This window comes from Phragmites australis, chromosome 7 (assembly GCF_958298935.1).
Source record: "Phragmites australis chromosome 7, lpPhrAust1.1, whole genome shotgun sequence".
In the NCBI taxonomy this organism is placed as follows: Eukaryota; Viridiplantae; Streptophyta; class Magnoliopsida; order Poales; family Poaceae; genus Phragmites; species Phragmites australis.
This window is the reverse complement of record NC_084927.1, coordinates 37,844,770-37,865,756: the sequence shown is the minus strand read 5'-3', so window position 1 is coordinate 37,865,756 and position 20,987 is coordinate 37,844,770. Positions and strand designations below refer to the sequence as shown.

Genomic DNA, 20,987 nt, shown 5'->3' with positions numbered 1-20,987 from the left:
TCAGTAAGTACACACATTGATATATATATATATATATATATATGACACCTATTCTATACTCCTAGGAGTATGTACTCCCACATGCAATATACCACCTAAACAAACACTTTATACTCTTTTATCATTTTTAGTATACTCTAATACTAATTCTAAGATACTCCAATATGAGTTGTAAGAAAAAAAATTCAATGTTAGCCTTTCATTTTTGCTATATACTCTTTTTTATACATAAAAGAAGTATATACGCAAATTATGATAAAAATCATGGAATTTCATAAAAATTTTCGTGGGATTTGTATTGTAGTATCTTATAATTACTAATGAAGTATATTTAAAGTGATAAAGAAGTATAACACACGTGTAAAAATGGTATATGAGAGGTGGGAGTACATACACCCAGGAGTACATACTAGTTTTCCTATATATATATATATATATATATATATATATATATATATATATATATATATATATATATATATATAACCACATTAGACAGATCACAACTACCAGACATTCAAAAGCACAAATTCGTGTCCAATAATCAAATTTCATCTAAACAAACTTGCCATGCTAGTTCATGACCAAGTCAATGTTTTCCGGATTTTGCAGGTCTTCCATGACTTGCCTAACATACATCTATGTTTACCAAGTTTTTCAAATCTGCCATGACTTGGCTAACACACACAACGTGCAAGAAATTAGCTAGTTCATGGCACAAATCAGTGGGTTCACTCAAAAGGTTAATTCGACCCTAGCAGCCATCCAGCCATAGTTCTCCATGCATCGCATGACAAAATATGTGCATCCACCAAAAAATCTTCCAAATCTGCAGCAAGTGTTGACAAGGGCTAGTCCACCTCGTCAGAAATGTTGTTGTGGATATCTTCTTAAGCATGAGATGATCCATCTACAGCAGCACCCTGCTACATGTAACAAAAGAATAAAAAAAATATTGCATGAGAGATCAGAATATATTTTCTTGCTATTGAAATGAACGCAAACTGAAATTTGACTACTATGTATACTATGTTCATGCCTTTCTAACATCCATACAAGATGTATAGTTATACTGCTATGTACCACAACTGATATGACTAGTTCTAGGATTCATTATTCCTGGTTAACACATTAGTCCACAATCTGCTCCTTGCCTTAATTTTGATCAAGCAGTAACTTTCTTACAGCTATCAAGGCTACTATGCATGAAAGATGAAGATCATGTCAGATAAGTACTTACCGTCTCATCTGCTTGTTGCTCAGGAACATCATCTGGTATCTCCATCTCAAACTTGCTATAAAGGACCTACATATATATAGTATGAAATTAAAAATCATCTTTGGGCCTTCCATCTTCAAGCCAAAAGATGCCATAGGCAGGAAAATCATGGATAGACCAAATGTATGCTGCCCTCATCCTAAAGTTTTACTTTAGTGAAGAATCCCATGTTTCTACCCCCTCCCATAGCTTGAGCAATTCATCTACTAAAGGTTGCATCAAGATACTTAATTTCTTTCCAGGATGTTCAGGACCCGGAATAACAAGGGAAAGAAAGATATACTCTGGCCTCATGCAAATGCCCGGAGGAAGATTATAAGGAACAACAAATACTGGCCAACATGAGTAAAGTGCAGCACCCAAGCTATATGGTGTGAAACCATCAGTTGCTATACCAAGTCTAACATTCCTTGCCTCTTGTGCAAAGTTTGGGAAATCTGCATCAAATTGTTGCCATGCCTCTCCATTACATGGATGCACCATTTTACTAGAGTTGGAGAGAAGAGTTTGTTTGTGTGAATGCATTAGTGTTGCTGTCTCCTCATGTGCATATAATCTTTGCAACCTATCTTTTATGGGCAGGTAGCGCAACACTTTACGAGGGATCTTTTTCAAACCATCCTCGTAGCGAGGGGTACCACAAATGTCACATTTCTCTTTGTCAATATTACCTTTGTAATACAACATGCAATTATTATAACACACGTCAATTTTGTGATATGGCATACCAAGACCTTCCAATATTTTCTTCGAACGGTAGAAGTCCTTAGGCAATTTACACTGAAGTGGGAGGAGTTCATGCATGAGTTTAATAAAGTCATCATAGCAGGCCACTGAGAGGTTGTATTGTGACTTTATGGCTAAAAGACGAGCTACAGCAGACAGACTTGAATGCAATGTTTTCTCATGTACTAACTCATCCGCAATAGCAACCATCCTATAAAAAGCTTGAGCCGAGGCCGTTGGTGTCTCATCTACTGCTGGTGGATGGTCTCCAACTAAATCAGCTAACATATTGTCCATCTGATCTGTCTCACCAAATCCCTCAAGTTCTAATTGAGGTCCGACATCATTACGATGGTTGAGACGCCTCTCACCATGTGCTGTCCAAGTTTGGTAATTTTCCTTGAACCCAAATTGACACAAGTGCAATTCTATCTTGGGTCTTTTGTGTCTGAAATAATTTTGACACATGAAACAAGGACACTTAATCGTATCAGCCACAACTAAACTTTGCACGGAGAAGGAATGATCTAAGAACTTATTTGTTTTGTCAACCCATTCATTTGATGGTCTACCACATTTCCAACCACTATACATCCAACCACGGTCTGCCATTGATGATTTGTATTTGGATTTCATATAAAAACATATGTGAATTTCTAACCAAGATTTTCACCAATTCAGTTTTAAAACCCAGAAAAAAAATTGTTATGGATGAACATATACAAACAATCAAACAAACAAGCAACAAATTACTATCAAATTAGATGCTACCAACATGCAGTTACATGCATCAGTAAAACCCAATAACTAAGTCAATTTATCAAGTTGAGGCATTTCGATTTGGACCCTCCGCTGTTCAAGATTGGCTTAGTACATGACAAAGCTGCTTTGCAATCAAAGAAATTGCACAATGATAAGCAGCAGAAAGCCCATGATTCCAGCTATTTGTATCATTTTCTGCTAGAAAGAACAAAAAGGATGGGAGCAGACAGGAGCTTACCTCTAGGGGGTGCCACACAGGGAGCTTGCGACAATGTCAGATGGGAGCACCAGATGGCAATGGGAGAGGAGGGTTGTGGACGACGTAGCAGCAGCAAGGTAGGTGGAGGACGGCCGACGACAACCAAAATCAAGAGAATATTGTCTTCCGAATTACCAATAACTGTGAAACAAGCAAAGCGGCCTTTGAAATCCAATGTGAATGACAGTCAACCAAGAAGGAGCACGGAAGTAAATCAGAGCTTCTACCAAGAGCATCCTTTGGCTTCCCACTTTGGCTTGAGGTAAGAATTATTGTACTATCTTCCTTTGAGATTTGTGAGAATTCGGCAGCCACCTCACCAGATCTGCAGTGGCCACTTCACCCAAATAAATCTGCTCTTGTTGATTTTTGTGGGTGTATGGTGGGGGAGGCTGGAGGATCAGTGGGGGGTGCAAGATTGAGGGGATGGATGAAGCTGCAGATCAGGAGTCATGGAGATGGAGTGCACGCCTGATAGAGGGAGGGAGGGTTCTGGGGGAGAGGATGAGATGGATGGGGAAAGGAAAGGGATGGGGATTGTTTGCTATTTTCTTCACCACACGTATTTGCTTTTCAGCTGGCCCACATGTCTGCCTAAGTGCTCACGCCAATAGCTGCCGCACACTGCATTTTCGCTCGCGCCAAGTGCCTTGTGCCGTTCCCGCGCGCGCTGTAGTGAACTTTCGCTTCGCGCCCCAAATTACACTCGGTACGCACAGAGCTCTCCTGACGGTGGTGACCACCCACCACGAGCAGGCAACTTGTTCCTGACGGTGGTGACCTCCCGCCACGAGCAGTCAACTTGTTTCTGACGGTTGCACCACAACGTCAGGCAACGATAATATTTTCTCGTCGGAGGTTGTGGAGCCGTCAGGAGCGATAAATCTCGTCAGGAAAAAAATGTTTTCTCGTAGTGTGTATTCATTATACTCCTCAAGTATCCATCCATGCATTGCAGAGTGTACTTCAAGGTCAACAGCAAACCCAACATGCGACCATATCGTGATGGAATTAAAAATTCATTGACTTCATTTATTCACAAGGTGCTAGATGCTTCCTGATAAAAAAAAAAAGGCTCAAGTGGACAATTCTGATATGCTTGAAAAGATTCTGCAACCAACGCTACAGACCTGCTTGTAGTTGCTGCCGTTGCCGGGGATGAAGAGCATGGGCACCACGCTGAGGCCCCTGACGTGCTTGGTGAAGTCGATCTGCTTCCAGCCCTCATGGTACAGGAACAGCCCGTACCTGTCCGAGGACATATACCTGGGTCTGACAACCGGGGTGCGAATACAACCACGACTTATTCGTTTTGGCATCAGTTTTCGAATCTCCCTCTAAAATTATAAATAAAAATAAGTACAAACGTACTTAGCAAGTCTTAATTCTTATCATATATCAAGAGGTATAGATACATGCATACTGTATTGATAAGAGTAAGATAATAAGTTTAATTTTTGCGATAAAGCTAAGTTTATACCTACAATGATTTATTTTCATAAGACAAGTTTTATGAAAATATTATATCAATAATATTAAAGGGAGGGGGTTCGGTCATGGTGGAAGGTCAAGGGGTCCATATTCTAATATTGCCGGACACTTCGTTTATAGTAATCCACGGCACACTGTTGGTCCTATTTCTCAAAACAGGCATGCCCTGCCCACTCACACTATAAGGAAACACGTACAACTCATGCTAGTTGTTGTGATCAAATCATAGTTCGTCTATGACCGTAGGCACGACTATTCGAATAGTTTTACCTCTGCAGAGTGGTATACTTTACCCACAAATTGAGCTTTGCAGCAAACCACCGTCGTGGCAGTGTGACTCATCAAAGACATTACCAACCACAACATTATCCCACAAGCCGTCTACGGGAACTAACCAGGGGTTCCTACTAGGCCTCCAACCAGATCGACAAGCCTGCACCTGCTACATGGCCTCTCGTTGCACTACTGTCTCCGAACGACCAGTAGACTAGCTTATGTGATTTAGACTAAACCCTACCACATATAGAGTCGAGTAGTTGTACGGTGAAGACTATTGAAGATATCACACCAAATTGGTCCTTAACCAAAGACAAATATTTTCACATTAAGCCTGCCACACATGCAACACTTAAACTCCCAAAAAATTTCTGGCAGGAATCCTGATTTGCCCGAACTCTAACATGTTCCGTGATGTTATCAATATTCGGTAAACATTCTCATCCCGATAACCACACAACATCAAAGCACCAAGTTTCACCCATTTCACAAAACTAACCATGATTAAATATGAGATAACCATAAAGTATACAATCCTAAGCATAATAGTATCAAGGGATTCGTCTTGGCGTGTTTGATATTGCCAAGACGGTAATTCTAGGGTTATCAAGGTTATATATGTGATGATAGCAATCGGGCTAGCTTTCTACAATACATCATAATTAGGTCAACAACTTTAAATTATGTCGATAAATAATACTTATGCAATTATTTGATGGAAAATGATTGTTACATGTTACAGTGATAAAACTAGGTACAATATGATCAATGAGAGAAATGAATTGAAACCCTCTGCTGAAGTGCTCGAGTGTGTCCTACTCGAAGTCTTGAGTTCCCAGCTCCTCCTTGAAATCTCTGATTTCTAAAACGTGGGCACCCAAACAACACAAACACATAAATAAACACAAAACAATATAAATAATTTGAAAATAAATATGAAATTGATGGAAAAGATAGAATTTGAATTTAGATGAATATCGGTGGAAGAATCGTCAAAATCATAGTTGAAATGGAGGAAATATGTGCTTTGGAAGTTTGCTGGCAAATAAATTTGGAAAAAGAAAATGGGAGAAAATTACGTAGAATATTCCCTAGAAAAAGGATTTTTGGGAAAAAGAAAAGAAGTTATTGTGTTGTGGACTGGGTTTATGAATTTGTGGACCAGAAGAATTCCAATCTATGATCCACGATGGACCAGGGGTGTGGAAGTCAAAATAGGGCCTACGGCTTTTTGGAGTTGGAAGCAGCAATGGTCGATAGGGAAAACATGCGGGGAGCTGATTTGGCTCAGGATTTTGGCGTCGGGATTGTATATAGGGTGCAGGGAAGTGTTATCTGTGCTCGGCTTGGCCTGTGGGGCATCAACAGTGGCCGGCGATGAAGACGAAGCTCGGCGGGCCATGTCGGCTTGGGTTATAGAGGGAGAAAGTGGGCTGAGTGGTGAGGGAGGTGGAGTGAAGTTTGGGTGAGCTTCTCGCGAGTCAAATTGGCCAGTGGCGGCTTCTGGCGATGGATCGATGGGAGGGAAAAGGACAGTGCGAGAGGAAGGTGAAGCTTGCCTCGACGTGCTCGGTGGAAGGTGGTGAGGTGCGAAGGAGCGAGTGACGGCTTTTATAGGTGGCAAGAGGGAGCGAATAAGCATGACAATTGGCCAGCAATCACGATGAAAGCTAGCCGTGACATGCCACTTTGGCAAGAAGGCGGGACCGATGTCAACGAGCGCCAGTGGCCTCGCATGCGTGTGCAAGCGCGCGCGCGCGCGCACACACACACACACAGAGAGAGAGAGAGAGAGAGAGAGAGAGAGAGAGAGAGAGAGAGAGGCGGAATGGGAGGTAGGTCCGTGGTCAGCGGTGACCGGCTGTGGCCCGTACGCTGCGCGGTCCGCATGAGTGTTGTGCACTCATCGCCGGCTCTGTGCACGACAACCTTATAGAGAGGGCTGGGGGAACAGGGTGGCAGAGGCGGCACGACACGGTATGGGCAGGTGGGGTCTGCGACCGATGAGCTTGGGATGCGTGCGATCGGCAGGAGCGGGAGGAAGATGACGGAGACGATGGGCTAGGCTAGTCAGAGGAAGCGGTCGGGCGGGTTGGTAGAGAGAGAGAGCTGATTGGACTGGGCCATCGTGCAGGAAGGAGAGAAAAGAAAGGGAGGGAGGGAGAGCTGGAGATGAGCTAGGCCGAGAGAGAGAGCTAGGTCATAGAAGGAAAATGAAAGAGAGAGGGAGAGCAAGCCGGCCAAAATTGAGTCCAAGAAGAGGGGAAAAGAGAAAGATTTTGATTTTTGATTTTTTTTTTCTAAAAATTGGGATATTACAGATGGGGAGAAGAAGACAAGTGACACCTTGGGCTGAAGGGAGTTGGGTCATGGTGGATTGAGTCGAGGTGGAGTGGGCCGAACGGTGTGGGGTTAGGCCACGTAAAAAAGGTTGTGGCCCGATAGAAAAAGGAAGGCAAAGAAAAAGAAAAAGAAAGGTTGGGTTGGAGTTAGGTTAGAGGTAGAGGATTAGGCCCGGGGGATTTTAGGTTTTTAGAATTGATTTGATATTTTCGAAGATTTAAACTAGTTCAAATTTTAGAAAACCCAAAATGCAATATGGTGAGCTTTTGTGCATGTTTTAAAATTCAAAATTTTTAACTTGAAGTGATTTCAGAATAATTTGTCCGATTTACCATGCATTTGCTTTAATTTGTTGTAAATCTGGAAAAAAACTTAAGTTAAATTTACCGAATTGGATATCACAGGGGGTCAAAATTTGTTCTAGAAGCTGAAAGCTTTCGTGGTTTTTATACCAGGTTTCAATTTCCATCTCTCTGTCTAGTACAAAACGGCTGCTGCTATATATCTAGTCATTCTGCACTCACGCCACACAGTGAGGGTGTGTTTGGTTGGGGTGTATGAGGGGAAGCAGGCTGTATGGTATATTCTGGATGAGCGGAAGCAGGCTGAGTGGAGTCGTATGTGTTGAAAGAAGAGTGTTTGGTTGGTTGTATCTGAGACCGTATGAGCGGATACAGGGAGCTGATTTTTTGTTTGGTAGGCTGAATTTGAGACTGTATGAGTGGATACAGGTTGATTTTACTGTGGCTGACGAGTGGGACCGGACGCTACAGTACTGCTACAGTCTCGCATCCTCCATCCTGCATCGCGAGCGAAGGTCGTTCTCAGCTTCTCCCGCGGACCTGCTTCGGCGCATGCGACTGCATGGGTGGGTGCGAGGTCGTGTAGCGGAAGCGAGCAACCAATCACGCGCTATACGGCGGAATACGGCGGAAGCAGCCTCGGCTCGTGCGTGCATGGCCGGAAACGAGGAACCGAACACGCCCTGAATGAATGACGGCATCACGCTCGAGACTTGCTTAACAAATCGCAAGGAAACCATGGATGCAAGTATTGCTGTCTCTCCAAAAAAAGAAAAGAAAAGAAAGATGTGTTGATACATAAAACTGAACGCATCTCACAATGTTGTACCTAATCATTTCCAATCTCATAGACAGGGACACGCACATAAACAAAAAGATGTAAAATGGTCGCAAAATTGAAAAAGAAAACGGGGACGTGCAAAGCAAAACGCCGGCAGGCAGCCTGTATCATTCTCAGGCAGTCTTGTAGTTTACCACGGAGATCTTGGCCGCGGGGCCGCCCTGGATGTACACGATAGTGAGCTGCTCGCCGGCGCCGAGCCTCGTGAGCCACGCCGGGAACTCGTATGTGTCCTTCTCGTGCGTGGCGGACAAGCCGTAGATGGGGCCGGACAGCTCCTTGATGTGCATCTTCAGGTACGTGATGGCGTGCCCGCATGTGTTCTTGGCCGTCACGACGTGCCGGTAGTACTCCACACCGTTCGTGCTCCACGAGTTGCTCACGGTGTGCACGAACTCCAATGGAGAACCTGACACACGGAACGAAGTAAGATGCAATCAGTTTCGAAGATGGAGATCCTCATTTGATCGCACATGTAACTAACTTTAAGCCCTTACCCTTTGATGGCGATGAGTCATGTGGCGGCGAGTAAGCCGGGCTGTGATCTGCAATTGCAATGATAAACACGTAGTTCGTTGTTCGGCGACTGAACGAATGATGTCACAAACTCGTGTCTGAATTGTGGAAGAATGATCTTGTTACGCACCAGAGGCGGCGTCGGCTGGTTCGGAGGCGAGGCGGGCGAAGACGCCGCAGATGGGCGCGTTCCCGACGAGCGTGGGCTCTCGGCGCTCTGGTAGTTGCAGCGGTCGTCGACGAAGCCGTCGTTGCCGTCGGGGCCGCCGACGATGGCACCGTGGAGGACGTTGGGGTCGGCGCCCTTGCTGTTGTAGTACTTGTCAAAGCCGTCCATGCACCCGACCGTCGACTTCATGGCGTGGATGGACGGGATGGACGCGCCGCGGTGGTGCACGTGCGTCGGGAAGTCGCCGCCGTAGCCCACCATGTAGCTCATGCCCTTGGGATTCTTGCCAAGGATGTAGTCCACCTGCGACTTGGCGAACTTGAGGATCTCGGCGGGCTTGACCTCGCCGTCGGGGCACTTGAGCGTGCCGTGGGACACGGCGAGGTAGTCGGCGTAGACGGTGAGGAGGAAGGTGGAGGAGCTGACGTACTGCATGTTGTTCCAGTCGTCCACGTACAGGAGACCACCTGGTGTCATCTTGATGTTGTGGCCGTTGTTCTTCTGGAGGCAGGCGCAGAGGAAGAACTCGGCCTTGGCATGGTACTGCTTCAGCGTGTCGGCGTAGCCGGCGCTGCCGCCCTCGAAGAGCACCTGATGCACGTCCACGAAGCTGTTGGTTTGGCTGGCCGGAGTGGTCACTGTCCCGCCGTGAGTTTGAGCGTTCGTACCTTGGAGAGGAGGACCTGGAGGCCGGCGTACTTGTTGTCCCAGGAGAACTCGAGGACGGCCCAGCCGGTTCCGCCGAAGGCCTCGGCGTTCTGGGAGATGTACTGGAGGTAGTCCTCGTCGCCGGTCGCCTCGTACAGCCACGCCGCCGCCCAGAGCAGCTCGTCCTGATTAATCGTTGTCAGTTGCCAGCACCCCCAAATCGATCAATGGTCGCGTGATAGATAAAGTGTACCGCCTCAAAGCTGCGCACTTTAATATAGGAGTTCTTTTTTCTTTTTTTAACGGTGTTTCCCAACTTGTACGGCCTTGGAGGCCACGAGTGGGACAGAGGCCACGGTGTTTCACTTCTTTTAAAGTCTTATTACCAGGTTCGGAACCGTATGCTCTGATTTTGTTTCAGTAAAATTAGAGGATAAACAGTATCATAATATTAAATTTTTTGAACTGGTAGATTTAGATGGACGTGCCATATTAACTACTACAGTAACTTTATAAACAGTAAAATCGTTACCGTATTTTGCTACAGTAAAGTGGTACAGTAATAATAGCAGAATATTGTTTAGCAAACTCATATTACTGTGCTTTTCGGTGACTTTGTAAGCAAAGTCAGAAGATACACGTCCACCGACCGTCCGCAATACGGGAGTATTCAAATCGACCACGATTTTAATCGTTTCATTGCCCAGTTACCTGGTAACCAGAAGCAGAAGGATAGAACTTCTTGGCACTCTGCAGGGAATCATCGTATCTTCCTCTGAACGTATCGGCGAATGTGAAGAGCTGAAAATGCACCGAAAACGACAGTTCAGTTCCTGATGCATCGATGTACGGTACAATGTACCAGACTCGCGTATGCACAGTTACCTGCTTGGCGTGCAGGAGGAGAAGGTCAGCGTACATGGAGTCGTACGGCTTGAAGGCCTTGGCAGCCGCGGCCAGCGCGGCCGCCGTCTCGCCGGCGACCTCGGATCCCGGGTGGTTCCTGTCGATCTTGAACGCCGTCCTCGGCGTCGTCATGTTCTCCGCGCGCTCCCAGCACAGGTGATCGCTGTCCCCGTCACCCACCTGCAGCAGAGAGCCAGAGAGGACACCCAATGTGATTCTTGAGCTGCCTGTGATGTAGAGCAGCAAGAGGGGCGTGCCTGGACCCAGAGGCCGTTGGGCTCGGTGTGGGCCTTGATGAAGTAGTTGGTGCCCCAGCGGACGGCGTCGAGGGCGCGGTTGAGGTTGTTGGCGGCGACCATCTCCTTCTCGAACTCGAGCACCCCCCACGACAGCATGGTCACCGCGTACGCCATGGGGAACCCGAACTTGACGTGGTCGCCCGAGTCGTAGTACCCGCCCACCAAATCCACCTGTGCACACGCCAAAATGTTCGCAATTTATACGTCTGCCGAAACGGGATCCTCCGATCGATTCGGGCCGGCCATGCATACCCCCTGGGAGAAGCCGTCGGTGAGGGCGGAGTCGCCGCGCCACTGGACGCGGCGCTCAGCGGGGAGCTTGCCCGACCGCTGCGCCTCGAAGAACTGCAGGCACTTGTCGAACGCGCCGGCGTAGTCGAACGACGACGCCTCGGCCGCCGCGAGGAGGAGTGAGGCTACCAGCAAGGTGGCCGACGTCTGGATCATCAACCGCGCCATGGCTCGACCTCGGGTAACGCCGTACGTCGTCCTCGTCGTCGAATGCACTGCAGTGGCTGGAGAGCCGGCACGGCGGACACGAGTTTTATAATGTCTCAATGGGGAGGAGTGGGCGGCCGTGACATGGTGGGCGTACGTGCGTGGTGCCTAGCACGTAGGCGGAGAGAGGGGGTTGAGCCTGTGCCTGTGTTTGAGCCATGCACGTCTCGGGGAACATGGACATCAATGGTTTTGCAAAGTCATGTAGCACAAAATATAGCAACCGAGCCAGCTCAGTTAACTGATAATGTGGATGTTAATATCTAGACCCTCCAAATTCGAGTCTTGTTGAATGTAAAAAGGTAGAAAGTTGTATTTTCATTATTTAAAAATGTAACAGAAAATACATAATCTAGTGGTGAAATTTTTGGGGATTGTGAGTTAGCCATCAACTTGCAGTGTGTCAGTTGCGATATGTCATTAGCAAGAGTCAATGTTACTCAGGTGTAATATATAATAGGGAAAATTGTCCTCATATTATTATGAAGATTTACATCTTGCTAAAATACTATTAGTGTTTATATAACATATGAGATCAGATTTTATATGTTATTGAGACAGTTCAATAGTATTTTGACAAAGTATGAGAGAATAGTATGGTGATAATTTTCCTATAATAATTCGATTGGTGTTATTGTGAGCCTGTGATCCACGAATGGCCGACCTGGTGTGGGCGATCATGTTGAGATATTTCTTAACGTGAAAGGTCAAACCGTAGATAAGCTACATGGTCAGAGGATGTGGCACCGCACCATGCCGTTCTCAATCTTTGTTATTGGAAACAAACTAAAGTCTATTTGGTTCGAGTCTAAATTTGTCACGTTTAAATTTAGTTATATCATAGATTTTTAGGTAGCTATTTGGTTGATGTTATAACTGTAGCAAACCACATTTTGTTAGCCTTTGATCCATATATCATATAGCAAGACACACTTATCTAACATTAGACGTGACAAATTTAGTCGTGAACTAAACATACCTTAAGTTAAGTCAACTAGTGTTTGATTAATTGTTGTAAGTGTTGTGCATTATGCAACTTAAGAACTTTTGATATCCATAGGTTGTTTGGTTTTCTCAAGCATAAGTCGATTTCCATAATTATTAATTAGATTATCTTCATCAGATGCCTCACTTCAAAAAGAAGGCAAAATTGCCTCAGTTTACTATTTTCAACCTTTTTTTAAGGTATAAATGAGGACGCACATCACCCATACTTTAAACCAGACGTGGAACACAGGTGAAGGTAGTGGCCACCAGCCACCGTTGCCAACCGAGCGTAATTCTCACTACTACTTTCAACTTGGTTTCCAAACATGCCATCGCTTCCTCCCGGATCACTATTTTACCACTATCTCGTTTCACGTTTTTGACCCGTCTTACCACTGTGCCATAGGATTAGAAATCAATGGCATCCAAATCCCCTCGCCGTTATCTTCCTTTCTCCTCTCGCTAGGGTGAGCTGCCCTCCTCGTCCAACTGTGACTACACCCCTGCTCATCCAACACTAGCGCTCCTCCTCCCCTGACCACCAAAGCGTTGAGATTTAAAGTCTCTTACACATGGATCAAAATCATATGAGTTATGATAAAATCTACATCAGGCAACAACTCTAGAAAAAGACTGAAAAACGTTAAGGACTCGTGAGTGGAAACGAGTAAAATGTTCATGTACACCAACAGAGAGACGGTACATGTGCTTCACTCTCATGCACACCGTTCATCTCCCCTACGGCGAAAGAAAAACAACCAACCATCTAACCCAGCTAAGTTTGTCCTAAAAGATAGTTCAGGTAAAATAATTTGACTGCACATCCTTAGAACTCCCAGCACTCTCTAATCTAGACTCTAGCTACTTCAAGCATTTATCTTTTAGTTCAACATTCTTTGCAAGAAAATGACAATTCTTACAGGCACTTAAGAGAGTAGACCTAAACTCATCTTCAAGGAGCTTTTTCTCGACACTCTCAAGCCGATTGGCGATTTGAGCATGCGCATTACAAAGCTCGGTAAGTTCAAATATGATAATCAGACAACTTTTACACTCCTTAACATTGGACCTAGACCTAAGTAATGCAAGTTCAGGAAAGATAGACTCATATTAGGTATAAGATCATTCAACCCATGCACAACTTTCTTAAGTAATCTTTTCTGGCTAATGAAAGTATCATTCAAGATATCAACTTGGATGAAAAGCTAGTTGTAGGAAGGTAATACCTCGGAAGGATCCAGGTCGGGGTCGTTGTCGTCGTCGTTGTCGTCCGCTATGAAGCAAAGGCCGGTGAAGTCTTTGATCTTTTTCTTGTTTTTTGCTTGTGATTCATCCTCCTTCGAGCTCTCCTCCTCACTAGAAGAGATGTCGATATCGCTGAGAGCCGGCACGAACGCCCTATAAGCCGCCTTGGTCGCCTTATTGGCCATCTTATCGCGGTTCTTCTTAAAGAAGAGATTCTTGTTCTTCTTTTTATACTTGTTGTAGTCGTGGTTACCGTCCTTCCTATTCTTAAGCTTAGGGCAGTCCGCCTTGAAGTAGATAGTGTCATCACACTCAAAGCAGGCATAAGAACCACCCCTCCTCTGGTCTCGACGATTGTTGTAGAAGCGGCTAAACTTCTTCACAATCAGCGTAAGATCCTCATGATCCAGCGCGTCCACCTGCTCCCCTGTGACAGAAATCAAGGAAGACAAAGCAAATCCACTCGATGAAGTGTTAGCACAAGAAAAGTCAGCTGCAGACTGATTTCCACCACCAGGTCCGGAAACCAACGCCATGTTCTGAGATAGTGGATTTTCGAGATCGATCCGAGCTGCCTTAGTTAGGAATTTGTCGTTAGGGAGACACCCCTCTCAAGGAACAACAATAACTGCTAATTGCAGTTAGGAATTTGATCATTAACTGTAACACTTTTTTTATCAATGAGATTTAGGCAGTGTTTGGATGCCTCGATGAGGCCATACCTGTACAGCGTCCCGAACGACGGCTCATCCCGGTGTTTGGATGCTCGAACCGAAGGAAGACCACGCCGTCCAGATTTCAGGTATATTCGGCTGAGATACACTAAACTAGCTGGTACGCAGAAATCTACCGCACCACGCCATCCAGTACGGACTCATCACGTGTGAACAGTACCATCCGAAAATCAGTTAATCGGTCTTCCGTTACTATAAAAATCCTAAAAAATTTATATATTTTTTATATAGAATCTATTTTAAATGGATTTACTAAAAACCTACGTGGAGATTAAACTAAAATTCTAAAAAGACTACTTTTACAATTTCAAACAATTATTAGGACTTAAATAAATTTTCAAAAATCTAAAAAAAATTACTAATATTCTTCTTATTTGATAGACTAATTTTTAAAATTATTTTTAGCTCTAGATTATGTGATGAAAAAAGTAAGTTCTTTTATAATATTATATTTTTATCATACTATACAGTCCAGCCAACATCAAACTATTCAAACAAATAAACAGAATTTTATATCAAATTATCTTATTTTATACAACTAATCAAATGCATTTACATACAATCAAACAGCTTGTTCGACTTCATTCAGGACAATCCCATCCAATTTTATCTCATCTAAAATAATCACATCCTATTCAACTTAATTCAACTAACCAAACATATCCTTAATAATTTAATCTCATATTATACTCACTACTGTTCATTACATTCTACAACAATACCTTTGGCCTTCGGGCTTCGAGGATGTGCTCCTCCTTATCCCGCTTGCCGCGGGCGAGGTGAGAGGTTGGTCGAACTCGCCGTCGCGGCTACTTTCTCGTCACACACACGAGTGGGTGGATTGGATATACCTGTAGTGATGTGCATGTACTTCACATGAGCCGATTCCGGTTTGCAAGCATCGTCGTCAGATAATGCTTATAATGAATAGCAGATGATCCGAAAGAAAAGTAAGCTCGATGGTGTTTTCTCGCTCCAGTCCAAAGCTACAGTTGCTTTCCTTAATGTTGGGTAATAGTTGCCCAGTAAGCTTAAGTACGCCAAGTGCCCACGTTGCCCGTCTCTTCAAAATATCTCCGATGCACTGTACATACGTGGACAGAAAGCGAGGGAAAAATAAGGCGAAAAAGTGCACAATAGCACGCCAAAATATCTCCCGTGAGCTCAGTTGTTTAGGGCGATAGGGTCACGGGTTCGAGGCTCCAACTTGACACGTGAGTTCATATTTTTTTTAAACTAAATTTTAGAGTAAATTTCGTAAACAACACTACGATGTTAAAACTATCGTAAAACTATATTTTTATCATATTTTATAAAATCATATTTAATTTATATCTATTTATCATAAAACTACATTTTTCATGTAACTATCACAAAACTTTATTTTTTTTTCTCTAATTTATAAAACCACACTTATTTTACATCACTTAATCATAAAACTATACTTCTGTTATTATGAACAGATCTGATAAGATATACACACGTGTCATACTTACAGACTTAGCCCTCGTCATTTGGGTAGCTAAATGGTACCACGCTAACCCTCACCGGTGCTAATTTTTCGTACCTAGAAATTCAACTCGTGTTAGATCAGTAACTTCCAAAAGAATGAGTCTAAAGATCACGTAAGATCTGCTAACTTGGCAAGTAATTATGACATGACGTATTATGTCACTTTAGCGATTGGTGAGGGTTGAAGTCTGTAAGTATGACGAGTGAACTCATCTTCTCAGATATGTTTACAGTAGCATAAGTGTAGTTTTGTGATAAAATGATGTAAAGTAAATGTGGTTTTGTAAAATAAGAGAGAAAAGGTGTAATTCTTTGATATTTAAACCAAAAGAAATATAGTTTTATGATGAAGTGATGGAAATAAATATAATTTTGTGAAATATGAGAGAAAAATATAGTTTTAATGATTATAGTGTAGTTTTGAAATTTACTTTAAATTTAAGAGGAATAGTATATACATATGTGAGTGTATTTAGTAATCAAAATATGTAACTATATTAGGGCAGGATAACGAGCCATCTTGACTCCTTTGGGCTTGGCTCGTTTAATATAATGAGTAGAAAAGACAGCTCGGCTCGACTCGTTTGATTCACGAGCAGCTCGTTATTTTTTTTAAAGGAGCAGCTAAAAGTATCATACAATAATAACAATGATATCGATGAAATGTATCGATAAAATCATACAACAATAACAATAACATCTACAAGTATAGTATTTCTTTGTATGGTTTAATCAGAGGTATAATTGCTATAAACTGAATATCTTTTGAAAGTTTTTCAAACACATATGCAGCACAACAGCAGACAGATCCACTTATATATGTTCTGCTACTGGAACAAAATATTCCTTAAAAAATATGAAACAACATTCCTCACATATCCGTCTATACATGTAAAGCCAGAAGGAATGATCAATTGCAGAAGAAAAAAGATAATAGCTGCATCGTAACGAGGAGTTGACCAATAGAAAGTTAAGTAATCTTGCGAGAAGCCTCTCCATCGAAGATGAAGATGATCAATAAGTAAACTGTGACCACAGTGAAAAAGAGGGATATGATGCAAACGATGGCCCCAGCTCATTATGTTCGCGAGCTGCTCGGCTAAAATTCTGACTTTGCTTGTTAAATTTTGGAACAAACGGAGTTAAAGTAGACACGAGCTGAACTAGCTCATGAGCTTCGAACTTTTCGTCCAACCCTAACCTATACTATATAAGATTATGTTTCTCACTCTTATTTAGACATACGGTAGACTACACCTCGAGTGCAAATACTCCCTCTGTTCTAATTTATTTGTCCTTTTAGGTGTTTGCACACGAATTAAGGAGCAGTTGGAATTGACTCATATGCCCTCCATAACTGTAAATTTAGGTCCAACACTACAAGACCAAGGAAAAGCACAGCATGTATTAATAAGGTTCAGCCATCCAGCGGTGAAAGACCAAGGAACAATATGGCGGCAAACTAATGTATGGAAATTTCACATTTGAGAGCGCTAAAATATAAATTTAGAGCTAAATTATAGGAAAAGCACAGCATGTATTAATGAGGCCCAGTCGTCCAGCGCTGAAAGACCAAGGAACAATATGGCGGCAAACTAATGTATGGAAATTTCACATTTGAGAGCGCTAAAATATAAATTTAGAGCTAAATTATAGGGTTATATTGCTAGTACTTTCTTCAGACCGAGATGTCTTTGTTCATTTCGGAGCTTATTCAGATAGATGTGGAAAAAGACTTTCTTCATGCTAGGATGATATCTATTTTTGTTGGTGTCTATGATGGATGGTTGCTTACTACCTTTCTCTCAAAGATTAAATATGTAAGCAAAGAAGGAGAAAGAAGGTAGCAATAGAACTCTTTAGTCTATATTACTAATGAGTAGGTGTCCTTGGGTTTCATTTGCTTCTCTTCCATAGGATTTTCATTTTTCTAAAATGGATTTGATCAAACACTTATTGATGGAAGATTTTACATGAAAACTAGCACAACAGTAAAAATAGTCTAGGAAAAAAGGTCAAATATCAACTCGAAGTTCTATAAGGATAAATAAAACAGAATTATTTGGAAGAGCTAAAAGTAATCTAATTTAGAGAGTATAGTATTGCGTCCTCTCGAAGAAAAAATCTCCCGTGAGGTTGTTACCATCGACCGGTCGCTCCCGGACTGAACTCGCTACTTGTCGCTTGCTCCCTTCCCAGCTCCCCATCCCCTGCCATTGGAAGCTCCCACCGTTCAGGGATCGCCTGGCGAGCAACGCAAATCACCCTCAAGCAACCATGCCAGCGCTGCTCCTAAACACCGTCTCGGTCTCCCCCGCCAACCCAAGGCTGCCGTTCACCACCACACGGCGAGCTAGCAGTCGCCACAGGTGCCGAGCCGACGCATCCGGCAGCAACACCAACGGTGGCAACGAAGGCTACCGGCCGGGGAGCGTCCGCGGGTCGTGGGTGTCGGACTACGACCTGTACGAGCTGCTGGGCGTGGAGCCTTCATCGCCCCAGTCGGAGATCAAGGCGGCCTACCGAACGCTGCAGAAGCGGTGCCACCCGGACGTGGCCGGCGCCGCCGAGGGCCACGACATGGCCATCGTCCTCAACGAGGTCTACGCGCTGCTCTCCGACCCGGCCTCGCGCCTCGCCTACGACCAGGAGCAGGCACGGCGGTCCGAGTTCGCCGGGTACACTGGGCGGCCGCTCTACTCGTCGTGGCTCGGCGGGGAGGCCGAGCGGCGGGCGGTGTTCGTGGACGAGGTGCGCTGCGTCGGGTGCCTCAAGTGCGCGCTCCACGCCAGCAGGACGTTCGCCATCGAGTCCGTCTACGGCCGCGCGCGCGTCGTGGCGCAGTGGGCCGACGGCGAGGACAAGATCCTCGACGCCATCCAGACGTGCCCCGTCGACTGCATCTCGTAACACGCACCCCAAATCTTCAACGCCATAATTCTCCATGTCCATGATCTGATTCTGATTGATCTCTGCGTGTTCAGGATGGTTGAGAGGTCGGACCTGGCGGCTCTCGAGTTCTTGATGTCCAAGCAGCCGCGCGGCAGAGTCCGCGTCTCCGAAGGCAACGCCGCGGGAGCTCGCGCACCCGACATCTTCGCCGAGGTCAACAAGTTCCAGAAAAGATTCCAGGAGATGAAGCAGAAATCTGCAACAAGAGAATCCCAGGTGATCAGACAGCCAGCAAACATATTACCTGAAATAAAAGTGGCGCTTAATTAATCCGTCTGTTATCTGAATGCCGCACGCAGGAGTCAGAGACAGTACGGCAGTCAAGAACATCAGCAGTTCACGCCGTCAGGTCCATGTCAAACTGGTGGTACTGGCGGCCATTCGGAGCTCCGGCGTTGGCCCCGGCCGTCACCGTCCTCGCTTCTCGCCTCCTGCCGCCGCCGCCGACGACTTCTCGAACCGCTGACCCCGTGACGGACAGGCTCCAAGAAGCTGCCGCCGCCCGGCGCAAAGCAGAAGGCGCAACTGCCGCAACAGCGGTGCACACCCGTCGCGATGACTACTGGACTCCGCAGCTGAACCTGCCGTCTTCAGCTTCTCCACCGAGCATTCACCAGAGGGGAATTGCCGCTCCCCAAGGCCTCAACGGCAGGCGAAGAGCGCGCGGTATAGCTATCGCTGGCGCCGGGAGGGAGAGTATAAGCATCGACCTGACGGCGCCGTTGTTGCTGGGGATCATCTCGGCTGGGATTGTGGGTTACAACGGCGAGGAGATGACCGGAGGCGGCTCCATTCAAGAGCATGTTGGCGGCGCTGTTGCTCTCGGAGTCGTGAACAGCTTCGAACTGAAGGTCATGTTGGCCGGGCTAACTTGGTTCATCATCGGCGCGGCCATTGCTGGCTTGATTCAAGTTCTTGGAAGAAAGGAAGAGAACATCTGGAAATGAAGGTGCATGTGGAATTGGTGTATATATAGGATAGTCTAAAGATGAAAATTTGAGTATATAGAATCGTCAGCCGATGCAATCGGCAGTTGACAATTCTATATATGAGTATATATGAACAAAAACTTTGGATTTTCTCTCCTTAAATGAAAAGGCAGTGCTCGTCCTCTTGGTAAAATAAATAAATTTCACAAATCTATTACTTATGCTATTAGTAACCTAAAACTATAATTTTTAGTCAGATCTCACCTATCAATTACATATTTTTAATATAATAAGAAAAACGAGTAGTAATATGTGACTAACGGATAGGATCAAACTAAAAAATTATAATTTTACTAAAATCTAAATAGTTATAGTTTTATAAAATAGATGTTAGAAATAGTAGCTTTGCATTATAATGATATAAATAATTATAAGCTTGTAAAATTTACTTAAAAAAGAGAAGTACAACATCTTCAGTCGAAGAAGTGGTATGGCGACTTTGAACCGACGCTAGGGGTATGGGCAAACTGACACTAGGAGCGGAAGTCCATTCGCCACTACGGACGGGAAGGGAAATTAGGGGGTTTTCTTTAAAAAGTTGGATCACGATATATTTAAGGGGTTTATGCAAAAATTCTATCCATTTTAGGGGTGTCTAAAAATGATTGGATCTAAAATAATTGTAAAAATGATGGTGGATAGATAAGAGGCAACAGAATTTTCTAGAAGAACCGTACCATACGGTGAGTGAGAAAAGTAACCCGTGCCGGAGTAACGAAACACCATCTTAGCGGAGACAACGAAGAGCGTTCAAATGCACCTAGTAGAAGACCCATAAGTGTGCGAGAGCTGTAACGGTAAGGACCATAAAGTTATATTTGCTAAATGCTTGACCCCTGCGACAAGGCTCCAACGTGAACCGGTGGTGAGAACTAATTGGGAAATCTCCGTACCAATACTAAGCTTACGTTCTTATCTTATTTATATTCCACACTTATTTATTGTCTCATTTACTTTTTGCATTGGAATCTAAAATGTAAAACTTTGTTATGATAGATTAACTATAATAAATGAACTAAAACACATTTAAATAAAAATTAATTTAGATTTATCTTGTTGATGGGAGACTGAATAGTTTTTATGAATCTCTCTTCTGGCTTCACCGGTCCTTACAGAGTAAGGACAGGATAGTCCACAAATAAAATTTCAGCATATATAATTAGCATGCCTGTATAGAATTGACAGTTGATACAAGCGTAGTCACCTGACAAGTATTATCTTCAGCTAAAAAAACTGGCATGGCGGGTTGTTAC

General features: G+C 44.2%; 1 protein-coding gene and 1 pseudogene across 1 annotated transcript; one reads left to right on the top strand and one right to left on the bottom strand.

Moving 5' to 3' along the window:
* Window positions 1-8,210: 8,210 nt before the first annotated feature.
* LOC133923713 (endoglucanase 13-like) lies at window positions 8,211-11,311 on the bottom strand (annotated as a pseudogene).
* A 6,648-nt stretch (window positions 11,312-17,959) lies between these two features.
* On the top strand, window positions 17,960-19,819 carry LOC133925264 (chaperone protein dnaJ C76, chloroplastic). The gene is made up of 3 exons (XM_062371169.1): window positions 17,960-18,699; window positions 18,778-18,961; window positions 19,045-19,819. The coding sequence occupies exons 1-3, from the start codon at window positions 18,071-18,073 to the stop codon at window positions 19,690-19,692; spliced, it is 1,461 nt and encodes a 486-aa protein (XP_062227153.1). The 5' UTR covers window positions 17,960-18,070; the 3' UTR covers window positions 19,693-19,819.
* The last annotated feature ends 1,168 nt before the right edge of the window (window positions 19,820-20,987 follow it).

Coding starts and splice junctions, on each gene's coding strand:
- LOC133925264 (XM_062371169.1), top strand. CDS start 18,071: ATGCCAGCGCTGCTCCTAAACACCGTCTCGGTCTCCCCCGCCAACCCA. Junction 18,700..18,777: donor TGCCCCGTCGACTGCATCTC/GTAACACGCACC, acceptor CTGCGTGTTCAG/GATGGTTGAGAGGTCGGACC. Junction 18,962..19,044: donor CTGCAACAAGAGAATCCCAG/GTGATCAGACAG, acceptor TGCCGCACGCAG/GAGTCAGAGACAGTACGGCA.